At 43.2% G+C, this 25,308-nt stretch overlaps 1 protein-coding gene across 1 annotated transcript; it reads left to right on the plus strand.

The window, feature by feature from the left end:
• The first annotated feature begins 11,311 nt into the window (after positions 1 to 11,311).
• LOC147665975 (olfactory receptor 5AR1-like) lies at positions 11,312 to 12,250 on the plus strand. Its single transcript, XM_086949361.1, has one exon. It carries the CDS (start codon positions 11,312 to 11,314, stop codon positions 12,248 to 12,250), a length of 939 nt encoding a protein of 312 aa, XP_086805487.1.
• The last annotated feature ends 13,058 nt before the right edge of the window (positions 12,251 to 25,308 follow it).

Below are 25,308 nucleotides of genomic sequence, written 5' to 3' on the forward strand. Positions count from 1 at the left end.
AATGATAGTGGCATTATGTGGATGCAGGGACCTAAACCTAATACTTCTTCTAAAGCCCTCAAGGTATTGTCATGGAATGTTGCAGGCATTGCCAACAAAAAACACACTGAAGATTGGGATTCCCTAATAACAAATAGTGACATCTGTCTCTTCCAAGAGACATGGGCGAGGGAACCCATGTCCAAAATTGGTTACGCAATTTTTGAAATTAAGGCTACCTGGAATGGTAAGGGGAGGCCCTCGGGTGGTCTGGCGGTGTGGATAGCATGTCACATTGGTTGCACAGCGGAGACCATAGTCACGTCCTCGCAAGACATTCAGTGTGTTGGACTGAATTGGCCAGGTGCCCCCAAATTGGCAATCATAAACGTCTACTCCCGCCCTGTTGTCCCTACGGCGGAGTCCACCACACGAGAAGATCTTACGTCCTTTCTGGGTCAGTTGCCGACCGATTATAAGGTAGTAATGGGTGGAGATTTTAACTGCCACTTCGAGCCCTTAGAGGGCTTGAGGGAAGGGGCTCTTATGGCAGAAGACGATTTCTGGGGTATTCCAGTGTGTCAATCGCCCCACCCCAGATCCTGGTCCCCACTTGCGGTCCAAATTACGTCCCTGACCCTCAATTTTGCGTTAAGAGCTTGCAATGGACGAACAGCCTCAGACACTCCCTCAAAATGCACATTCAATAAAATCATGAGTCACGATTAGACTACATTTTCGTAGATATTAGTCTCTGGCCAAAGGTAGAGGATTTTAAAATAATCCCCCGTACAGATAGTGACCACAATGCTCTCCTACTTTCCTTGGCTCATCTCCCAGCAAATCCTGGACCTCTACCCCTTGAGGATAGAGATGATCTGGGTAATCTGGTATTAACCTCCAATAGGCGTAGGGTGATATGGGAGAAATTTTCAAATTCCAAAGAAAATATTTAAAAAATCTACGATCTTGTGCTGCCAAAATTTGAGGCTCTGGGTGAGCTAGTTAGCCAATCTAGTTCCCAGGATTTTGACAAAACTTTAGCTCTTATTCATGAAGACCTAGTGGGAGCTCTAGGTGAGGTTCTCTACCCTGAGGTGGTGAAGCCTAAACAAAAGACCCGAACCTCCTTTGGTATAACTCGGAATGTAGAAAGGCTAAATCTGACCTAATCACCGCAGTCAAAGAAGGTGTTGCTCGGACCAGGGTGGCCGACCTGAGGCGCCAGTATAAGGCCACAATGGCCCGTGCGAGGTCAGATTGGGACTGGGATAGATGGCAAGACCTTTCAACAGCCCTAAGAACCAAGGACTCTAGAAGATTTTCGTTACTAGTTAATACTGGCTCAGGAGAACCCAAAGCTGCAGTTGAGCCCAATATTGCAGCATCCATATGGGAAGATCACTTTAGTAAACTTTACGTAGATACCTCAGAGAATACCGATGATGTTGTTGCAGCACTCCTATATTGGCACACCTTTTTATGTATAGACACTAGCCTAACTACCCCTTTCAAAGGGGCTTAGAAATAGAGGTCTGCTATTTGATAATAAGCACCGGTGAGTGTGTGGATAAAAACACTACACATAATAATAGTAATTAAACTGGAAAGGGTTCAATGCCGGCCCATAATTATTTAAACTGCAGCAGTAACACTTTAGCACTCGCAGTATTAATTATAGGGCGTACAGCTATTTGATAAATAGCCCCGGGTATTGTGTGCACAAACACTACACATGATAATAGTAACGAAACTGGAAAGGGTCTAATGCCGGCTCATAATTATTTAAACTGCAGCTGTAACATTCTAGCACTCGCAGTATTAATTATAGGGCGGGCAGAATGTTAGAATAAGTAAACACACAAGCAGTGCGATAGGGACATGACAATATCAATCTAAATCACCCCGATCCAAAATGGCGCGCACGTTTAACCGTGATGATGCGCCACGCAGAGTGGGCGGGCTCGTTGCACGTCATGATCAGATGACCGGTACAACAAGGATGTAAACGGGAAACCGCGATGGCAGCGTTACACGAGGGGTGAGCTGAGACCACACCTGTGCATATTAGCGGTAAGGAAGACTGCAGGCAGATTGGAGAGCACATTGGCTGTTAAACAGTGGGGCTTGGTCCGCAATTTTGAATATGGGACACAAATGGTACGATGTGTTGAAATCTGGTTTCAAGATGGGCGCTCGGACCAGTGATTATGAATGAGAGAGGGATAACTGTATGAGGTGACTTTTACCCTTTAACTATCTTTTTCACAGATACCGACCTACGGGCGGTCGAAAGGACCCACTACAGAGATAGGGGCTTTGCAAAGTATCATATTCTTCCACGGGGGCCGGGTAGGCACGTCAGTGGAGGCCACCTGGTAATGTAACATTCACTACGGCCAGCAAATCAGTAGTACAAAGTATTACTTTTTAACCCGCACCGGAACCTGTGCTGTGTGTTGACACTTGACTACAAGTATGAGATATATTCATATGTGTGTTGTTTATCCTATATCCGACTGCAGGTACAATAAGGGAAGAATTGTAAATGTGCAAATCATATGCTGACCCGAAACCCTGAAGAAATCACTGGTAAAGTAAAACACAGTGATGAAACATGTCGGTTGACTTTTAATAGAGCGAGCTAACAGCACAGAATAAAGACATAGTTGCCAGTTGCTTTGCTCTTTTTAAAGGGTGATTTTTGTATATTCCACTCTGGTAGGGATATGGGCACATCACATTGGGTTATATAAACACATGTAACACATGATGGTTGTTTGGTTTGACTGCACAATCGTTTTCTCCCCATTTATTTTTGGGTTGACAGTAGCCAATGATGAGAAGTGAGGAATCAGGCGAGTACCAGTCTGTCAGAATCCTCCCCATGGTGTTGCTTCCGTGAGGCACTGTCAACCTTCCCTCCCCTTTTTTCACAGTTGGTTGAGAGATGGCACAGGGATATAGGTGGTAGATCAAGTAGACACACATATATAGATAAACAGCATCACTGTAGATTGTAACAATGTGCAATACATTCTTACAGACAGAAGCCGTATGCATACCCTCTGTCTGATTAACAATAAAATATAAACTAAAAATCTTTTTATGGAATACACAAGGGGTAGGCCATCATTGTTGACTGCACTTTGAGTGGGGGGCGGCCTGCTTCCTATCCCCCTTGGGCTCCTATTAGTTGGGATTATTGAGTACGGCAGTCTAGCCGTGAGAGCCATATACAAAAAAATTCAAAACTCACAGGAGGAATATATTGACCTGAGGATTAATTTCCCTGGCCGCTGATTTTTTAGTCAAGTGTCTCGATAGTGCGGAGTGACAGAACATTCAAGGACGGCACCATGGCGAATTTCTGCCTAGTCTTTACGGAAGACCAAATAGCCACTATTCTGGCAGGACCGTCCCTATTACCTGACACCCCATTAGGAAGTACCAACACCGTTAGGGATGAATGGGATAAATTGTCAGCCTTGAGGAAACATCAAGTCAGAATAGCTCTACACGGAGCTCTAATGACAGAATACCTCCGGGCGGGGGCGGCCCCAGCCAGCTTATTAGTGAGGTTGGAATCAAAAATGTTCCTGGAGGATAAGCAGTTCCGGGTGGACTGGAGCTATATAGCAAACAAATGCACCCGGGACTGGCTTATTTTAATAATTAACACGGCTAAACGTCTCAGTGAAGAACTGCTGACTGAAATACTGGATCTGGAAACCACCATAAAAAATGACACAACTATAATGGACACAAAAGAACAACTAGCTAAGATTCAGACTGACTTGGGAGAGTACCAAGCATACATGGTAAACCAGAAAATAAAGGGTTTGAGACGCAACCTAGATAGGTTTAGCCATGCATGGACATTCCCCTACACAGAGGATCAATACTACCAGCAAACCAACGCCCAGAACCCAACACCACAGCGTGGGAGGGGAGGGAGACAACAGGCAAGGAGAACTCCAAACAACTGGGTGTTTGATAATACCAGTAGCGAAGAGGAAGAATTGAATGAACAACCCCCACAGAACAATCCCCGTGTCAGATTTCAACCCCAGAGCAATTCTGATCATGACCTAGGAGCCTTATTTAGGGCTTTTTTAGGGCAGCACCAACCCAATCAGAGAAGGGCCAACACGAGAGGAAGGGGCAGAGGCCGAGGTCGGCACATCACCAATGCGAATCAGCAAACATACTCCCCCAGGATCACCCGCAGCAGGGGATGAACGCCAATATAAACTCATTAGAGAATATAGTGGTGAATCTATCCGATTACCCACTTACACTGAATGAAAACGCAGTGTTAAACAAAGGCCTGGGCTTTGTCCCCACCCCTAAACACGATAGTTTTTAACTGAGGGGTGAATTAAACGGAATAATGAGAAAGATTAAACTCCGAAAATTTTTTGATGGAAAAGAGAACACTCCTGTGAACATGACATTTTGCACTGACCTACGGCGCCCCTCTAATTTCACGCCTTTGAACCAGCAAGTTGGCCCAGAGGTGGCGGTATTCTAACAGAAAGTCTTGCAAGATATTGCTGACTTAGAACAACAACAGCTCCCCACCAAAAAGAGTAACATGTCCAAAGCAGACTGGTTGGCAGTTAAGTCTCTTCAGGACAATGATTCCATCACCATCAAACCGGCCGATAAAGGCGGGGCGGTGGTGGTGATGAATACCTCGGATTACGAGACTGAAGTAAATAGACTTTTGGGGGTGAGAGAACATTACCAACCCCTTGCCAGAGACCCTACGCCTGAACTTCAAACCATAATACAAACTATGGTAGCCACAGCCAGGGAAAACAAATGGATAACAACGAAAGAAGCTGAGTTCCTGGTTAATCCATCGCCCAGAGTACCAGCATTCTATATTGTGCCTAAAATCCATAAAGCACAACGGCCACCAACCCGCAGGCCGATAGTCTCTGGCATAAACTCCATACTTGAACCATTGTCACAATTTGCAGATTTTTTCCTGCGGGAATGTGTAATCACACAACCCTCATTTGTGCAGGATACGACTGACATCTTGAGACAGCTGCAGACAGTCACATATGATCCGGAAGAGAACTTTCTAGTAACGATCGACATCGAGTCACTATACACGAATATACCCCAGGAGGCGACGCTGGTGGCAGCAGCCCGCTCCCTGGGGGAACTCGAGTGGTTTTACGACACTGCCCAAACCTTCGTACTTCAGTGCATCGAGATAGCCTTGACACGCAATTTCTTTGCCTACAAACAACAACTTTACCTGCAGACCTCTGGGACATCGATGGGGGCAACTTTTGCCCCCAGCCTGGCATGTATTTATGTGGGACAATTTGAGGCAAATTACATCTATCATGCAGCCAATCTCTTCCAGGGGAACATTGTCCTCTGGAAGAGATACATAGATGACATCCTCTGCATCTGGAGGAGCTCCTCTGAAGCACTGGATCAATTTCTATTGTGGCTTAATAGCCTCGATAGCTGCCTTCGATTCACATGGTCAGTGGATCGCCTCAAAGCAACATATCTAGATTTAGATATACACGCTAGAGACAACAAGCTTATAACATCAGTCCATCAGAAACCAACAGATAAGAACTCCCTGTTGCACTATAGGTCATTCCACCCCAGGGCCTTGCGAGGTAATCTCCCGGTGGGGCAATTTATGAGGTACCGGAGAAATTGCTCAACTACTGAAAACTTTCTAGAGCAGACGGCTGATTTAACTGATAAACTTACTGCCAGAGCGTACCCACGGAAAACTGTGAAGCAGGCAAAAAACGGGCGTTAAACACTCCCCGTGAGGCCCTTCTTGATCGAAGCAGAAAGGAACCACAGGACTGCATCCCGATCATTACTTCTTTTGGACCACATTCTACTAAAATCCGCCAGATATTGAGGAAACACTGGAATATTCTAAGCACCAAGTCTATGCGAATGCCACAACCACGCTTTGCTTTTAAGCGATCATCTAGCCTGAAGGACCGGCTGGTCCACACACGCCCTCAAGAGAAGTTACCACACTCTAATCTCCCACTGGGTCATTACCCATGTGGTGAGTGTACCATCTGCCCCCTCACGATGAAAACCTCTTCAATTACAATAACAAATGGGAAGACCTGGCACTTAAACAGTTTCAGCAATTGCAACACATGCAATGTAATTTACAGATTGTCATGCCCTTGCGGACTGTACTATATTGGATTAACGACTAGAAAAATCAAAGTCAGAATACAGGAACACCTCAGCACACTCAAATCAGCGAAACTTACCACTAAACTGGTACAACATTTTTCCAATCAAAAGCATCAACCAAGGGACTTACGTTGGGTAGTCATTGAAAGGGTTTAAGGAGATCAACATAATATGAGCAACAGACTACTCAAAAAGGAGGCCCGTTGGATTTATGAAGAGACCACGGAGGAGCATGGCCTCAATGATATTATTGAGTGGAACAGAGTATCAGGACTATAGGACTTATCACTATTGTGTGCACCAGCAGTGAGGGCTACACCTATATAGATATATACAAACATCTGTGCATGATGAAGGAATAGAGTGCTGTAGAAGGATGCGGAATATATTGGCGCACCTTTATATGTATAGACACTAGCCTAACTACCCCTTTCATAGGGACTTAGAAATAGAGGTCTGCAATTTGATAATAAGCCCCGGTGAGTGTGTGGATAAAAACACTACACATAATAATAGTAATTAAACTGGAAAGGGTTCAATGCCGGCCCATATTTATTTAAACTGCAGCAGTAACACTCTAGCACTCGCAGTATTAATTATAGGGCGTACAGCTATTTGATAATTAGCCCCGGTTATTGTGTGCACAAACACTACACATGATAATAGTAACGAAACTGGAAAGGGTCTAATGCCGGCTCATAATTATTTAAACTGCAGCTGTAACATTCTAGCACTCGCAGTATTAACCCCTTCCGTGCGGCCGCGATTTTCCTCGTGTGCGGCCGCCGGCAGAACACGGGCGGGCCATGACGAACTCCAGCCGTCATCAGCACACGAGCACCGTAGTGCATGACGGCTGGGGTTCGTCACCAGCATGGAAGGGGTTAATTATAGGGCGGGCAGAATGTTAGAATAAGTAAACACACAAGCAGTGCGATAGGGACATGACAATATCAATCTAAATCACCCCGATCCAAAATGGTGCGCACTTTTAACCGCGATGATGCGCCACGCAGAGTGGGCGGGCTCGTTGCACGTCATGATCAGATGACCGGTACAACGAGGATGTAATTGGGAAACCGCGATGGCAGCGTTACACGAGGGGTGAGCTGAGACCACACCAGTGCATATTATCGGTAAGGAAGACTGCAGGCAGATTGGAGAGCACATTGGCTGTTAAACAGTGGGGCTTGGTCCGCGATTTTGAATATGGGACACGAATGGTACGATGTGTTGAAATCTGGTTTCAAGATGGGCGCTAGGACCAGTGATTATGAATGAGAGAGGGATAACTGTATGAGGTGACTTTTACCCTTTAACTATCTTTTTCACAGATACCGACCTACGGACGGTCGAGAGGACCCACTACAGAGATAGGGGCTTCGCAAAGTATCATATTCTTCCACGGGGGCCGGGTAGGCACGTCAGTGGAGGCCACCTGGTAATGTAACATTCACTACCGCCAGCAAATCAGTAGTACAAAGTATTACTTTTTAACCCGCACCGGAACCGGTGCTGTGTGTTGACACTTGACTACAAGTATGAGATATATTCATATGTGTGTTGTTTGTCCTATATCCGACTGCAGGTACAATAAGGGAAGAATTGTCAATGTGCAAATCATATGCTGACCCGAAACCCTGAAGAAATCACTGGTAAAGTAAAACACAGTGATGAAACATGTCGGTTGACTTTTAATAGAGCGAGCTAACAGCACAGAATAAAGACATAGTTGCCAGTTGCTTTGCTCTTTTTAAAGGATGATTTTTCTATATTCCACTCTGGTAGGGATATGGGCACATCACATTGGGTTATATAAACACATGTAACACATGATGGTTGTTTGGTTTTGATTGCACAATCTTTTTCTCCCCATTTATTGTTGAGTTGACAGTAGCCAATGATGAGAAGGGAGGAATCAGGCGAGTACCAGTCTGTCAGAATCCTCCCCTTGGTGTTGCTTCCGTGAGGCACTGTCAACCTTCCCTCCCCTTTTTTCACAGTTGGAAGAGAGAGGGCACAGGGATATAGGCGGTAGATCACGTAGACACACATATATAGATAAACAGCATCACTGTAGATTGTAACAATGTGCAATACATTCCTACAGACAGAAGCCGTATGCATACCCTCTGTCTGATTAACAATAAAATATAAACTAAAAATCTTTTTATAGAATACGCAAGGGGTAGGCCATCATTGTTGACTACATAATCAATCCCCCCTCAGCCCAGGACCTGTAGACCCAGAGTACAAAGTGCTAGTTAGCTCCCTACGAGGTAGGCCCTACCCATATGCCTAATTCCAAGGTGAGCGTAAACTTATTAGTAGATGCGTTTACATGTGGCACCACACCTCTGCCCCCCCCTAAGTATACCAGATCGTAAGACCAAGGTCCCACAAGGACCTTAGACTTAGGGTCCTCAGGACTATTTTATTTTGTGTTGTTTTTGCTTAGACTAGATTATCTGATCAAGATGATGACCCCCATATGTTGAGGTACCTGAGACTACATAATAGCAGTATTGTAGAACTTACCACATGTTTATTCTAGGTTATGATTCGTCTTACTAGAAGTGGTGTTTTAAGACTTTACTGATTATAGTTTTTTTTTCCTGCATTGCCATGACCATCTATAGAAATTGAACTCATGCACCTGACTGCTCCTATACGCATGTATGCATTTTGTCAAATGACAATCGAAATATGTTTTAAAAAAGAAAAGCCTGCTATGGGATTTACTTTTTGAAAATGAAATGAAAATTAAATGTAAACAGTTATACTGTGAAACCCATTGACAGGAACCACAGTGATGGCAGTACCTGCTAACACTTTATAAATGACCACCAGATTGGCAGTCATTTATAAACTAGGCTGGTGCCAGCTTCATCAGCGTGATGGATTCATTTTCCCCACCTAATTATAAATCAGGCCCAAAGTTAGGAGCGGAGTTCCAGGTCAACACTTGAAGACATGGAACCAAAGGAACTTGACATCAACATGCAGAGATGGCACTGTTATGCAGCTTTGGTTTATTTATTCTGGAGCTGTATGAAGCCATTTTGCAAAAGCCAACAGGGCAGTGTGCATTATCACTGCTACACATCCATTCAGGCTTCTAAGGCATATTCTAAGGAGAGGAATCTGCTGTCAGATGTATCCTTCAGGAACATCAATTTACAAAAGCCTAAGATGAATGCCACTGATGTAATCTTCATATTTCTCTTATTTAGATATCCCATATTAGATTTTGTATATCCATGTATTCAAGTTACTTTTTTCAATAAAAAATGCATAACACTTAGTATTATTTAGGCTTTGTTTCAGTACAGGTTATTAAATCAGTTTGCACTAAATACATTGATTAATATGTGCTTCAAGTGCTTCATTAATTGTTGATACATAGAATGCAGATGGTCAGCTATGCTTCATGGAAGCATTCATAGGTGAAGGTGCATTATGGCTCATGTAATGGTTATTGCTTTTAATAACATTCAACTTGCTAAAAGGAGAGTTTAAGCTGTGATAGTCAATGGCTGGGAAGAGAGAAATCTTTGTATTCAGGGAGCAGAGAACTGAGAGGAGAGCTGTAAACACAAATCCCTTTGCAAAGGCCAATGACAGGCCCACTCAACTGCCAGAGGAACCTCGTTGGCGTGTTTAGGGATACCATCACTTTTGAACTCAGAGAGACAATAGCTGTCTTACTAAACAGTAACACTGTTTTTCCACTAGGGCTATAAAGATAAAAGGCAAATCCTGTTATCAAGATCATAGAGGCTCGTTTTGGTGCTAGGATTAGCAAAGTTGGAGGCAAGGTTGAGTGGTTGGAGAAAAAATGCAGATATACTCTAGAATAAGGTTACAATGCGGCAGGTTTCTATACTATTCTGTTTAGTAGCTGCTATTGTTGTTACCATTCTTTTTGGTTTTATAGTTAAAACCATACACATTATATGCACTAGGATTGGATTTTGTTTTTATTAGCAGGTATAAAAAGTACATTCTTAGTGTGTATTCTTGAGGGTGTCTATTCAAGGTGAAAGGAGGCATGGTTCTACTAGCAACAAGTACTCCTATGAGTCTCACAGTACTGATTGTTGCTCAGAATTCACCACCTACATGTAATACTTATGTGTTCTGTGGGTTACAGTCATCAGGTTCTCTATTTCATGTTGGTATGTTGACTAAGTCTACATCACCAGAGAGCCTAGAGATCGCAAAGCTCGGGATGTCTTCTGAGTAGTCTCAGAAAACATAACAGTACAATTTATGATTACTACTGAGAGGCAGGTAACACCTGGGATTCCAATATGTGGTGATACTCTTTCTTGAAGGCATGGACTTCTATCTTGTTTCTTGCACTGCAGGAGAGCATAGGAGCTCTGATCTCTTAAGTAATGGTGCTTTTTTTATAAGATTACATGTCATCCAGCTTTTCTTGAAGATGAAGATGTTTGGGTGATTTGTTAAATATGTGCAAGCACCTGTGGCATGCCACGGCATGTAGGATGGCTTTAGGAGGTGCTAAAGTAGTTAGACTACTACAGCTAGGCTGTAGAGCAAGGTATTACCTTCATACAATTTATGTGATATGCAGAAACGGGATAATATATAGCAAATCTTGATGTCTCGTGCTAAATTGAAAATTCTTATTGTGCAGTGGCGAATAATGCACCTCTAATAACACAAGAGAACCTCATTTCATCAGCTTGATTTAAATCCCTTTCTATATGTAGGGCTTGCTGTATTATGTTCTAATAATTTGCTAGAGACACTTAAACACCCTTATTCCGATGAAGTGTACAGTAGATCTGCACATTGTTAGTAACTTCCGAAATAATTATATGAGCTATGGCATTGTAACTTGTAAAATCATCCTACGACTTCAGGTGGGAATAAGTTATAGAATACTCCTGTTATTCAGAGGTCTATTGTTTAAAGTCAGAGTCAAACAAAATAGTCTAAAAAGTCTTTTGTTGTTAATAAAAATTGTAGGCACATGAACATTCCAGTTTTGTTGTCCATAATTATGGGTACATTGAAAAGCATTAACATATTCTATTTCTATCAACATTTTTTTTTGATACTCTGTCTTGCCCCATCTAGCACATGTCCACATCCAATGGAAGGCAGTAACTACACTGTGCTTACAGAGTTCCTCCTATCAGGACTTACAGATGTCCCAGAACTGGAAATTCTACTGTTCCTGATATTCCTCATTGTTTACATCATCACTATTGTTGGAAATGCTGGAATTATCCTTTTGATCACAAATGACCCTTGTCTTCACACACCAATGTACTTTTTCATCAGTCACCTTGCCTTTATTGATCTGTGTTATTCTTCCACTATCACACCCAAGATGTTGACTGACCTCCTGGCAGTGAGGAAATCTATTTCTGCCCCTGGCTGCTTTACCCAACTATCCTCCTTCTCCCTCTTTGCTACATCAGAGAGCAACCTTCTATCATTGATGGCTTTTGACCGCTATGTAGCAATTTGCATCCCGTTGCGTTACACACTCATAATGTCCAAGAAGGTCTGCCTGTGGTCAGTGGTGGCGGTATATGTTGCCAGCCTTGTAAGCTGTGTGATTAACACTGGGTACATATCTGTACTCTCCTTCTGTGGGGCCAATGTAATCAGGCACTTCTTTTGTGACTTTGTGGCCCTCTATAGGGTGTCATGCACTGATACCTGGAGCAATGAGATGATGTTGTTCGCCTTTTCTGCACTGTTCACATTGAGTGCCATCCTCATTATTCTATTCTCCTACAGTTCAATTCTTTGTGCAGTTTTTAAAATTCAATCTGTGATGGGTAGAAGTAAGGTCATCTCCACCTGTGGATCCCACTTCCTGTGTGTCGTGATTTTCTACGGGACTCTCCTCTACATGTATCTCAGGCCAAACTCCAGCCATTCCCAGGAGCAAGACTTTGTGAGCTCTGTGTTCTATGCTGTGGTTATCCCCATGCTGAACCCCCTGATCTACAGCCTCAGGAATAAGAGCATGAAAAATGCACTGAAAAAGATAGGATTGAAGAACACATTCCCATTCTGATGAGAGCCTGCAACAGACACTTGTGAGGCTAAACCTTCTGCATTATGCAACTAGAAATATAGAGACTTGGGGCCTGATTCACAGAATGAACTTAAGACTCAATCCTAAACTTACTACTATTTTGGTATTCACAGAATGCACTTACTTCTTTTGGTATTTACAGAAGTTAGGATTTTGTTTTAAGTCTGTCTTAAGTTTGTCTTAAGGCAAACTTAAGTCAAAATCCTAACTTCTGTGAATAGCAAAAGTAGTAAGTGCATTCTGTGAATACCAAAATAGTAGTAAGTTTAGGATTGAGTCTTAAGTTCATTCTGTGAATCGGGCCCATAGTGTGCGAGTCATCAGTGGAAAAAGTGCCCTTTACTTTTTTGTCATCCAAGTAAAATGTTCCTTTTCAGTTGTGTTCATTTTCAGGTATTTAGCATTCCAGGAACACCAAAACTTATCTTAAAGTTTGTTAGGTCACATAAGCGTCAATTTGAACACATTTACTAAGACATATTTTGAATTAGTACCCAAATTGGAGCTAGTAATAACTGGTATACGTAAAGTGTTGCAAGATAACTGTAGAAGTTGTGTTTCTAAGCCAGTCCTTTTGCGTATAGACACATGCAAAGGTAGAAAGACCACTAAAAGCCTCTTATGAATTATTTCTTCTGAATTCAAAGAGGGTATATTGTTACATACAGTCCACTTTTATTAAGAAATTCATACCTGAACAACGATGATCTATGTTTTCCACAATCCCTGGCAGTCTTGGAAAACAGGTGTTTTCTCAACCCTCTTCTGGAAGTCATTTTCTCTATATGTTTGTTATCATGGTGCCAAAACAAGTGATTTAAAAATGTAACCTTAGCTGCATTTTGTGGACTGAAGTGTGTTTCTGCCAGTGAGTGCACCACTTGCTTTCTGCTCTAAACTTATAATGTGTACACTTTCTATTTTCTTATGTTCCAGTTTTAACATTATATTCAATACAAAGCCAAATCCATGCAAACTATGAATTGCAGCCCTGAAGAAGCCCGCAAAGGGTGAAACGCCTTGGCTGTACCTATTTGGCTGTACTTGTTCTACATTCCAACTTCTAAAAGAAAGGATCAGAAAACCAAAAGATCTCCTCTCGTCCTAGATTGTTTTTTGTTTGGCATCTGTGCTAGGTTCCTTGTTTATGGTCTACATTGCCTCTTCGAGCTTTTTTTGTGTACGTGCAAAATGTATTTAATTATTTAATGTCTTTCTGTAATTTGGTGATAGAGTTAATAAAGATGGAACCAGAGCTTTAGGAAACGATATATAGAGTCCTGTTGAACACAGAATGGCCCTTTGTGATAAGATCCCAACTAAAGCACATGAACTTGACAAGAAGAGATGGACTAAATACAAATGCATATTGTAAATACTGTAACCTGATGGATCACAGTTTTCCTATGGAGTCACAGAGACGTGACAACTAAACATCTCTGTCTTTGATCCAAGTGTGATTACATCATGCACATTTTGAGATTTGTAAACAGAGAAACTACGAAGCCCTCTACTGTGGTGCACATTTGACCATTGTTGACAAATGTGTCTTTTACAATTAGCACCGAATTTGAGCCTGGGGTTGCCAGAGGGCACCACTGGCATTTATTTAAATTCTATGACATGACTGGAAGGCTCAGAATATTCATTCTCTTTCTCTTTCTCTGGTAATAGGTGTATGTAATAGTGTTTGGCAAATGGCAGGCCAGTCCTGTCTGACCTCTCTCTCAGATGACGGGTGAGCATAGAAGGGTGTGTTGAGAAAGGCTTGTCCCTCCGCTGACACCTCTCTTCCAGATGACGGATGTCTGTAATAGTGAGTGGAGAGAGACTGTCCTCTCTGCTAGCACTCCTGTCTCTGATAATAGGTGTGCATAGTGCGGTGTGAGAATAGACTGTACGCTTCTCACAACTTTCACCAAGTCAATGGGTGCAAATGGTAGACTCTGATAAATGTCATCTCTAGCAATACCTACAGTAGAAAGGGTGCAAACTACAATGTGTTCAAGTATCACCTAATTCTTTCCACTTTCCATGTTCCCACGAGGGTCTCGCAAGATTGTAACTTTAAAAAAACAAATAATTAACCTTCTAATCATTACAATACTTAACTCTTACACACTTGTTCTCAAAAACATGAACCGCAAAAAGCATTTGTACTTATTGAGTATATTGAGAACTCATCTTCTCCTTTTTATTTTATCAAGATCCCCCGAGAGTCTCAGAAGATCATGCACATTAGTTCAAAACAATGTACATTAACTATCTTCATAGTTGTTATCCCTTAGACACCTCTTCCCTAAATCTAGGGTGACAGCATGCCTTTCTGCTGCCACCTTACATAGCTTCCTACTTCTTTTTCACAACACCTCCAATTTTTTACAGCAAACAATAATGACAGCTATTTAATTTCTTACATTTCATGAGCCAGGCAATCAGGGCACTCACTCTTACGAGGCCCAAGGACCATCTTGTTTCCTGCAAGAGCGTGAAGGCTCATGGGAAAAACAGGCATCTTGAATATTACAGGGCTCCATTTATGATGTTGCACTCTAGCAGGACACTCACATGACTCTTGAAAGCCAAACTGCCAAAATATACAATAATGTTTTACCCTTAATATCTCAAATACTACTGAGCAGATTTACAGCAAATCACAAAAAGCACAATCTGCGCACCAAGATCTGGATTCCTGCCAAATGTGGTGTAATTCCGTTCAGAGCTTTTGCTGTGGCCTGCCTAAAAAAGTCTGTGGAAAATGCATGGAGATTTTGCATTTTGAGAAACCCTTTTTTCTCTGTCCTCACTTGACAGATCACCCCAAAACTTTCCATGCACAAACTAATCTAAAAGTAGAACCTTTTTGGAAAGTGTTGTGAAGATTCGTCAAATGATGCTAAAGTTGTTACCCACACTAAAATGCATTTCCTATGAAAAAGCAATCCTAACTCTAACTACCTCTAGGTAATCTATATGTCTATTTATATGTAATCTATATCTGTATATAAATCTATAGCGGTGGGCGGAATTTTTAATTCAACCGGCGGAATTGGAGGAATTGAGTAATTCTGTGTTACTATTGTAATGTGTAATTACTAATACCTTCAGCTGCCCTGCTCCACTGGTGAAATTAGTGTCACTAGTGAAAATAGTGTCACTCTTAAGTAGCTCCATTGAGCAGGTCTGGTTTCAAACCTGCCCCTTGTCCTGCACCGACTCACCATTGATCCTCGCGGCACTGTGATTATCATTGTTAAATAGGAAGTGCTTGCTTTAATTAACTGAAATGTGGCTGAAGTGACAGATGCATTCTTCTCCTTTCCTTTTGTCATGCTACTGTATTTCCAAAGCTAAACTCACCATTGATCCTCGGGCACTGTGATTATCATCGTTAAATAAGAAGTGCTTGCTTTTAATTAACTGAAATGTGGCTGAAGTGACAGCTGCATTCTTCTCCTTTCTCCTTGTCATGCTACTGCATTTACGAAGGTAAACTAATATATACAGAAAGGTGAATGTCATCTTAGGAGAAAGATGATAGGATTGATTTCAAAGTAACCAGTGCTCATTATAACCATTTGACTAACCGCAAACCACACACCACAGCGTGGATGGTGCTGGCTATGCCAGACTGCTTATAGCAGTGTCTCTCGCCCACACCGTGCGAATATCTGCATTTTGATGTACTGCATTGTAAATGTTGGGGAACAACATTTGCTATTGCATGGAATAAAACATTAAGGGCCATATGTAACAAAATGTCATTTTGCGATTCTCAAATAGCAATTTTTTGCGAATCGCTATTTGAGAATCGCAAAACGCTATGTATGTAGGATCTGCAATAAATTTTGCAAATCCTAAATATTCCTTAATTGCGAATCGCAAATTGCGATTCACAATTAAGGAATACCTCCCCATTCATTCCTATGGACCTAGCGGCCCAGAGGAATGACTGGGGAGACATTCTCAATTTGCGATTAGCAATTTGCGAATCGCAAATTGAGACTGCACGTTCAAGGGTGCACGGGTGTCAAAAGGACACCCTGTTGCACCCCTGAAATAAGCATGGGTGCACGTGTGGCGCACATACATGCCCTAAGGGCATATATGTGCTTCACATTGCTCTTTGAAAAATGCAAAAAAGTGCATTTTTCAAAGAAATCGCAAATTACCACCAACTTGAAGTTGGTGGCAATTTGCGATTCCTTAAGTCCAAACTGCACTTTTTAGGTTCTTCCTACATTGCATTTAAGGAATTGCAAAATGTGTGATACCTTAAATGCAATCGCAAAATAAGGAATTGCAAATTTTGCAATTCCTTATTTTGCCTTAATACATACCATTTGGCAATGTATTGTCGCATTGCCAAACATTGCATTCGCAAACGCCGAAATTCTTTGCAAATGCAATTTTGCTTGATACATATGGCCCTTAATAAAGTTTATTACATGCAGAAAAGTAATAGGATGCCCTTATGGTAGTAAAAGCTTAGTCCACACACCAAAGTGCAATCAAAGAGATATATGGCCAAGAGTACAATGGGGGGAAACACTTGGGTGAGACCAGATCGCAATGATACCAGTCACCAAGTCATCGTCATTAGAATCGTCCTTGATACTAACGCCTTGTCAGGAGGCACTATAAGCACAATATAAAGCCTACTACGGTCACTGAAAAAATGGACACAACACTGCCAGGTCTACATTGAAAAGCAGTCTAAAATATACATCACCCTCTCCTTCCAGTCACCTGCACACAGTACTACTAACCAGTGGTCCCTTCGAAGTGTTAGCAAATTAAATATGTATTGAGCTCAGGCTCACCACAAAGAGACTTGTCAGCTAACTATAACTATTAGGCATAATTAAAACACAGGCACTCCTAATTATCTGCAAATTGTTACCCTTGTTTTTTTCATTTAATATATAAATATACATTTATGCTCACTGAAAAAAACAAAGGTTACAGGGACGTTATAGCTAGGCTCAGATTTAACTCATACAAAACCAGTAAAATTCAGCAGTTAAAGTTACCTAAGCTAACTATAATTTATGACCCCGCAATGCACTGCTTATGACCTCACATATTACATAATTCATACAGTGCAAGCGGGATGGGAGTGCATCACAGTGGACCATGGAAAGCAATAGGGAGGACACAGGCCCATGCACATGGACCACAGAGAGCAAATGGGAAAGAGGTGAGGATAGCAAGCTGACCATACAGGACAGACAAGAGAGACAGTTGCATCATAACGGACCATGAAGGGCAGGAGGGAGGGGGCAGTAACATGACAACGTGCCACACAAGGTACGAGGGAGGGTATAGGGGGTCTGCACATAAAAATTAGAGGGCAGGGGGCAAGGGGGCAGGGCAGGAGCAGCAAGCTAACCAAGGAGGGCAGGTAGAATGGGCACTGGAAGTACAACATACCATGGAGAGCAACAGTGAGAATAGAATGGCAGGCAGACAGACAACCAATGGATGGTGGGAGGGGAACAGAGAAAGAAGCTGAAAACACAGGGCAAGGGGAAGGGTTCGAGGCAGCGCAGAAATCCATGCATGGCGAGCGGGAGGGTTATGGGCAGTACAATGGCCATGGCGGGCAAGTGGGAAGGGGCAGGGACATGCACAGAGGACCATGGAGGGCAGAAGGGAGGGGTAGGGGCTGGAGTCAGACAAGAGAGGGCAGGGGATAGGGGCTTCACAACAGATGCCATAGGACAAGCAAGAAGAGGACTTGTAGCAGAGGAGCATGGAGGGCAGAAGTGAGTGGCAGCAAAATGGACTATGGAGGACTGGAGGGAGGAGTTAGGGGCATGGAACTCAGACAGGCAGGGTAGAGGTGGCAGGGACAGGCAGCAACCATCTGACCATGCTAAACAGGTGGGGTGGGGAGTGGCAGCTCAACATAACACTCAGAGTAGAGATGAGAGGCAGGTCCATGGAACATGGTGAGCAAAAATGAGGGAGCAGGGACATTAACACAGGCATTGGAAGACATGGGGAATGGGAGTAGTGGCAGCAAGCTAAGCAAACTAAGCATAGAGGCTAAGCAGGAAGGCAACAGTGGGGCTTAGAATTGAGTAAGGGGGCAGCAAGAGTGAGCAGGGACATCAATCTAATTTAGGGCAATGGCAGCAAATCAGACCTTTCAGGGCAGGGGGACTAGTGCATGAACTCAGAAAACGGAGGGTAGGAAGGAGGTGGATTGGGCAGCAAGCTAACTGTTCAGGGAAGGAGGGAAGGGCAATGGCAGAACAATGGCGTACATCTGCATCATACTCAACTCATCACTCAGCATGATGAACCAGATCAACGCGGTATACTACTTATGCTTCAACACCCTCCACATACTCTGTAAGATGCTTAAGTTGATCCCCCGACTCCAGGAAAACTGCCACTCCCACTCATCACCAGCATACTGGACTACAGCAACACGTTCTATACCGGAATCAACAAAAACTCCTCAGCAAACTGGAGACCATCCAGAACGCTGCTCCAAGACTTATCCTCGATATCCCAAGGCACAACCACTACCCAACACCTCTGCGACCTCCACGGCTCCCAATCAAAAAAGAAATATAACATGCAAGCTGCTGACACAGGCCTACTAAGCCCTCCAAATTAACGGACCCCAATTCCTCAACAACTGAATCTCCTTTGACGCCCCCAAGAGAAAGCTCCATTAAGCTGACCTCTCTCTAGCCACCATCCCATATTGTTACAGGGCCAGAGTAGGTGGAAGATTCTTCTCCTACCTCGCAGAAAAGACCTGGAACTAACTGCCCCTCCACCTGGGATGGAGCCCAACACTGCGCCTATTCAGGAATGACCTCAAGACCTGGCTCTTCGAATGACCACAATGGAGCTGCTCACACCTACCCCTAGCACCTTTTGATCCTCACAGGTGAGCAGTGCACTTGATGGGGGAACAGGGGCATGGACTTGGACAATAGATTGCAGGGAGGAGAGGGGGCCAGAGCAGCAAGCGTAGGTGTCGACAGCACAATGCCAGGCCAGGCCATGCTCCAATCCCCCCACTGTGCATTGTGATGGGCATCATTTTTAATGTTAAAGAAAAACTAGAAATTCAGCGGTTATTGTTACCAAAGCTAACTATACCTTATGCCCCCACAATACACTGCTTATGACCTCACATAGTACATCACTCATGACAAGGTCAGTGACATCACTCATGACATTACTGATAACATCACCAATGACATCATCCAGTGATTGTGAGTGTTTTTTAAACGTTTTTGAGTGTTAAACATATATTCTAAGCTACTACAAAAGATAAATTACTATTCTTTTTGTACTATTAATGAGTGATACTATTTTTAACATATATTAGGTCAGTGGTTGTGTGACCATGTGTATCGGTGTGTGAGTTGATGTGTGATTGGCTGCATAGATATGTGAGTGGGTGTGTGAATGGCCTATGGGTGAATATGTGGGTTTGTGAGTACCTGCATGGATAAGTAAGTGGGTGTGTTAGTAACTGTATAATTTTGAGAGTGGCTGTGTGACTGGCTATATTGGTGAGTGAATCTGTCGTAATTTGACTGTGATCAGGTTAACGTTAAGCTTTGCTACACAAATTTTCCCTTTACTTGACTATGGTGTTCGGAAGCCATCTTGATAACACTGGCGTCCATTTTATATGAACGCGCTGCCTCGTGGTCAGCATGCCCTTTTGTCCTTTCTCTGTACCACTGACCACTCAAAATTGCCCAGCAACAGGCTATTTTTAGTATTGGTCAAGCTTGCACATGCGCAGTTGAACCCTCTGTACTAGTAGACAGTCATCGCTTAGGAATGTTCTTTAAACTGACCAGTGGTGTTGTAACCCATCCCATGAGTTGGCTGTGTTCCAAAAATGACCTTATATGTACCTAAACTGAGTAAATGTGTTCCGCCTACTCTTTTTATTACTGTAAAACTGTATAAAAGAGGCCTCGCACCGATGTTCGGTGTGATACTTCTTGCATTGCCGAAGGGTGTTGTAGGAATGTACCACCACCCCATGGGGTCTTAATAAACTTGTCTTTTGCATTTTCCAGTTTCCGTGCCAACGTCTATTTTATGGTGTAGCGGGTTTTGCGGAATATGTAGGCCTGGAGAACCCAATACCACAAATTGGCGACCACGAAGGGACTCATCGTTGACTCGGATGCCCGAAGGAGAGGTCGTGACGAAGGATTGGAAACTCGCCATGGACGCATACGCTGCCGCTGAGTGACCCGAGTCTTGGCACCCACGGTGTTGTCTTCCTTTCCTTCTGATCTGACCTTCCAGGTGGCGCCGGTCCCCGACTGAGATCCTGCTCGTTCGAGTTGTCGTACAGTGCCAGTTTGGCTGATTCGATTAAAGAACTTGGCAGTTGGAACCTGGATATTTGAGAATTTGGTAGGCTTGTGATTGGTAAGATTGTCTACGGACGCTTACTGTGGCTCTTTGAATATGTTTTGAGTTAGCTAACATTTGGTTCTATGATTTGAATTATATGTGTAGTGCACTTCACATAGGCGGGCATGTAGAGATATTTCTCTAACTTTGTCTTTGTTTGAACGGCACACCTTGTGTGAAGTATATTAAGTGCCAGTTTTTGTGATATCGCGTTTTTGTGATATTTTGACATGCCTGTTTTAAGCACACTCCGAGGGATGTGCTGTCTTGGAAAAGGTACCAATTATCGACTAAATGAATCTCAGCCGGCTCCCCCAGAGGGGACCCCTAATCGTGAAATGTACGTTAAATTTGGCATTCCCCCTATTCTATATAGTACATTGTGGCACAGATATACAAAATCTGATCCCGAATTACAATGGCCACTACATGGGTCGTTTAATTTACGAAAGGTTCAGTATGTGGAGCAATGTTTGTTTCAGCGCAGGTCTAGACAAGATATGTTTGATTGTGTACGTATGTGGGAGAAAGCGGTGCGTGAGCGAATGAATCGTGAATTAGCCTTGGTGGACAAAGAGCAGCGGAATGCTGCTCGGGATAAGGCTTTACAGCTGGAGGAGAAGGAGTTGCAGGTGAATAAAGAGAGGGAGGCACAGGAACGTAATTTGCAAACGAATGGTCAATTTCCTATTCGACGTCCTCTTTATCCTGCCCTTACTAAGGAAGTTGATGATTTTTCATTACTAGATTGTTGCCCGCCTCCGTATGTTCTACCTACGGCCCCAGATGAGGATTCGGACGGAGATGATCGAGGGGGTAGTCGTGTTAGGTTAAGTGCCAGTGAGACTGCGGAACTGCACAGTTTTGCCCGCAAACTCAATTTGAACAAAATAACTATGTCAGAGATTAATGACCAAATGAGTAGGTGGTCTGAACGAGAACAGTTGTATTTTTTGGGTCAGTTTGGAGACGAAGTTGTAGAACGATTCAGGAAAAATTCAAATGATTTAGAGCCTAAGGATGTATCAGTTGGTCGTGAGGATATGCGTAAAGGTCTTTTTGTTATTGCAGATGCGGATCGGTTTTTCCAACGGTTGGTCCAGCTACGGGATGAGGCGTCAAGATTACGCGAAGCGAGGAAAGCATCAGAGGCACCTGCGCCGGGATTGACGGAGATATCCAAAGAGTGTTCTATCTTTGGAGCAGATAAGAGTTCTACGGTTCATGTTATGCCTATGCGTGAAGCTGTACCTTTGTATGTCCCTCCTAAAGGGCAAGGTACAAGTGACGACAAATTGTCCGGGGATGCAAAGCGTTATTTTATATATAATTGGGTTTATACACCTTGGAATAGAGCAGATGTTATGGCACTGAAAAATGCTTTGCCTGACCCCCGTAAGAATCCGGCAGCTTTCTATGAAGGAGTGGAAGGAGCTATTTCTTCGTGTGTTATGACGTTAGTTGATATTGACCTTTTCTTTGGGTTAATATTGCCTCCTGATATGTGGAGAGCAATTCGTAAGTTTGATGATGGAGCGATCCTGGGGGCAGATTGGAAAACTTTATCCCAGGCTGATTTAGACAGGGAGCCTGCATGTAAGCCATGTCAATTAATCTTAGATCTCCCGGCGGCTATTTTGAATAAATTAAAAACGCTTGTTCCCCCTAAAAAGATTGATTGGACCATGTTAGCCTCTTGTAAGCAGAAGGCGGATGAGTCGGTGTCTGATTTCTTCTCACGTTTTGAAGAAGTATTTCATGACTATAGCGGGCAGTTACTAACAGACGACACGGGTAGACATTTGTTTGTTGATAAGTATGTAGCAAATCTCTTACCGGAGATTTCGAAACGCTTAAAGACTAGTGAAAGTTCGTGGACCACGGCGACCCCTGCTTCTTTATTGACTATGGCTCAGTATTATGAACGACAGGAATTAGAGGCTAAAGAAAGTACTGATAAGAAAGCGAAGGAATTGAAGACGAAAGTGATGTTGGCTCAGGTTTATGCTACACAGCCGAGAGGGAATGATAGAGGTAGGTGTGGTTCGTATGGTACGTCTTCTGGTCATACCGACATTGCTGAGGATCAGTGTGCTTACTGTAAAGAGTTTGGACATTGGGCCTCAGATTGTCCGGTGCTTCGTGAACAACGTAATCAGCGTGGTCGAGGAGGTGGAAGGACACGGAATAGTTATTCAGGAGCGAGGGGTGGAGCAAGTGATCGTGGCAGGTTTGAAGCAAGGGGTCGTGGTCAGGCTGATAATAATACTTTTGATCGACGGAATCAGTATCAGATATCGGAGGGTGAGAATGTGGAGTCTCAGGTCTATGTATATGCATAGGATTGCGTAGGTTGGGGTGTGGAATCGGTTGAAGTACCAGTAGATCAAAGAGGTCCATACATATTAGCAGGCGTTTTGGGTTCTACTGATCAGTTCCTGGTTGATACGGGAGCTACTCGTAGTGCTCTGTCTAAAAACTTGGTTCCAAGGGCTCCCCTGTCTGGTGAAACAATTACATCCATAGGGTTCGATGGAACACCCTCTCTTAGCCCATTGTCACAACCCCTTACATTTTACATTGACAGATTCTTTGGTCCGTGCCTGTTCTTATTGTCAACAAACACTCCAGACAATATTATGGGAATAGATTTGCTCAAATACTTTCGAGCAACAATACGCTGCGCTCCTTAAGGAGTGCGGGTTATTCTGAATGACAATTACGCAGATGTAGAGAGATTGTGTAGTATGCAAGAAATTGAAGCGTTGGCCTCTCTCCCACACACGTTATGGGCTACTTCAGACACAGATGTGGGACAGATGCTTATTCCCCCTATTCGAATAACTGTTAAGGAGGGTGTGTCTCTGCCACGTGTGCCACAGTACAAAATCTCCAGGGAAGGTGAAGTTGCCTTAACTCATATTGTACACGACTTGATTATTGCAGGCGTTGTGGAGGAAGTTCCCTATAATGTCTGTAACAGCCCTATTCTTCCGATTTTAAAGAAAGATACTGATGACAAAATCTATCGATTTATTATTGATTTAAGAGAAATTAATAAGATAGTAGTGCCCCCGTACCCGGTGGTGTCTGATATTACCACCTCACTTACTCTGATTCCCCCCACTGCCACCATGTTTACCGTGATTGACCTGAAAAATTCCTTCTTTTCCATTCCCATCCATCCTGATAGCAGATATCTATTTGGCTTCACATTAAATAATAAATCGTTTAGATTTTGTCGAGTTCCTCAAGGCTATACAGAAAGTCCTAGCATTTAAAGCCAGGCTTTAAAAAGACAGCTTGATTCTTTCGATTTGCAGTCTGGAGTGGCTCTCATCCATTATGTCAATGACATTCTACTTGCAGCAGATACGCAAGAACAGTGTGAGAAGAGTACTCTTGCTTTGCTCTTCTTTCTTGCTAAGAATATTCACAAGGTTTCTAGGAAAAAGCTTCAATATTGTAGACCACAGGTGACCTACCTCAGTCATCTTTTGTTTAAGGAGGGACGTGCATTAACATCTGATCGAATCCAAGCGATTTTAGATACACCAGTCCCCCCTACTCAGAGAGATGTGCGCGCTTTTATAGGCTTAACGTCTTTTTGTAGACAGTGGACAATGGGATTTTCACATATTATAAAGCCTTTGTTAGCACTATTGTCCAAGAACAACACCAATGCCCCTTGAATGGACAGATGAATGTCAGAATGCTTATGAACAATTGAGACAAGCCCTTTGTTCTGCACCAGTGTTAGGTACACCAGATTATGCGAAGATATTCACATTATATGTACACGAGAAGGATGGGTGTGCATTGTCAGTCCTAATGCAGACACACAGGGATAAACAGAGACCTTGCGCGTATTTTTCGGCAATACTTGACCCCGTAGCACGAGGATTACCTGGGTGTTTTCGAGCAGTTGCAGCAACAGGAGTGGCCATACGACAGAGTGAGGGAATAGTTTTGTCACACAAATTGTTGGTGTTAATTCCCTATGAAGTAGACGCTCTGTTAAACCAAACAAAAACTCAGTACCTCACGAGTGCACGTTTAACAGGATATGAGCTCACACTGTTGCCGCCGCATATCACATTAAAGAGATGTGCTCCTCTGAACCCTGCTACTTTATTGCTGTATCCAGTTGCTGAGGGCTAGGAGGAAGAACACCATGATGGTGTTTTCCTGACTGAAGAACAAACAAAGGGTTGTGTCGACTTACAGGATACGCCACTTCTAGATGTGGATGGGGAACTGTGGGTTGATGGATCGTGTTTGAGGCTGCCAGATGGTACAACTTCCGTAGCATTACGACACTTAAGACAGTGGTAGAAGCAGCACGAATACCACAGAAATCGGCTCAAGCAGCGGAACTGATAGCCTTAACAAGAGCATGTGAATTGAGTGCTGGCTTGTGTGTAAACATCTACACTGATAGCCGGTACGCCTTTGGAGTAGCGCATGATTTTGGCCTACTCTGGAGAGAGCGAGGGTTTTTGACTTCACACGGAGTGCACATCATGCACGGAGAACTAGTGCATGATCTTCTGAATGTGCTACTTTGTCCAAAGAAAGTGGCGATAATCAAATGCAGTGCACATAAGAAAGTGACAGACAAAGTA

The sequence above is a fragment of the Lissotriton vulgaris genome, unplaced genomic scaffold (genome assembly GCF_964263255.1).
Source record: "Lissotriton vulgaris unplaced genomic scaffold, aLisVul1.2 SCAFFOLD_4292, whole genome shotgun sequence".
Taxonomy (NCBI): Eukaryota; Metazoa; Chordata; class Amphibia; order Caudata; family Salamandridae; genus Lissotriton; species Lissotriton vulgaris.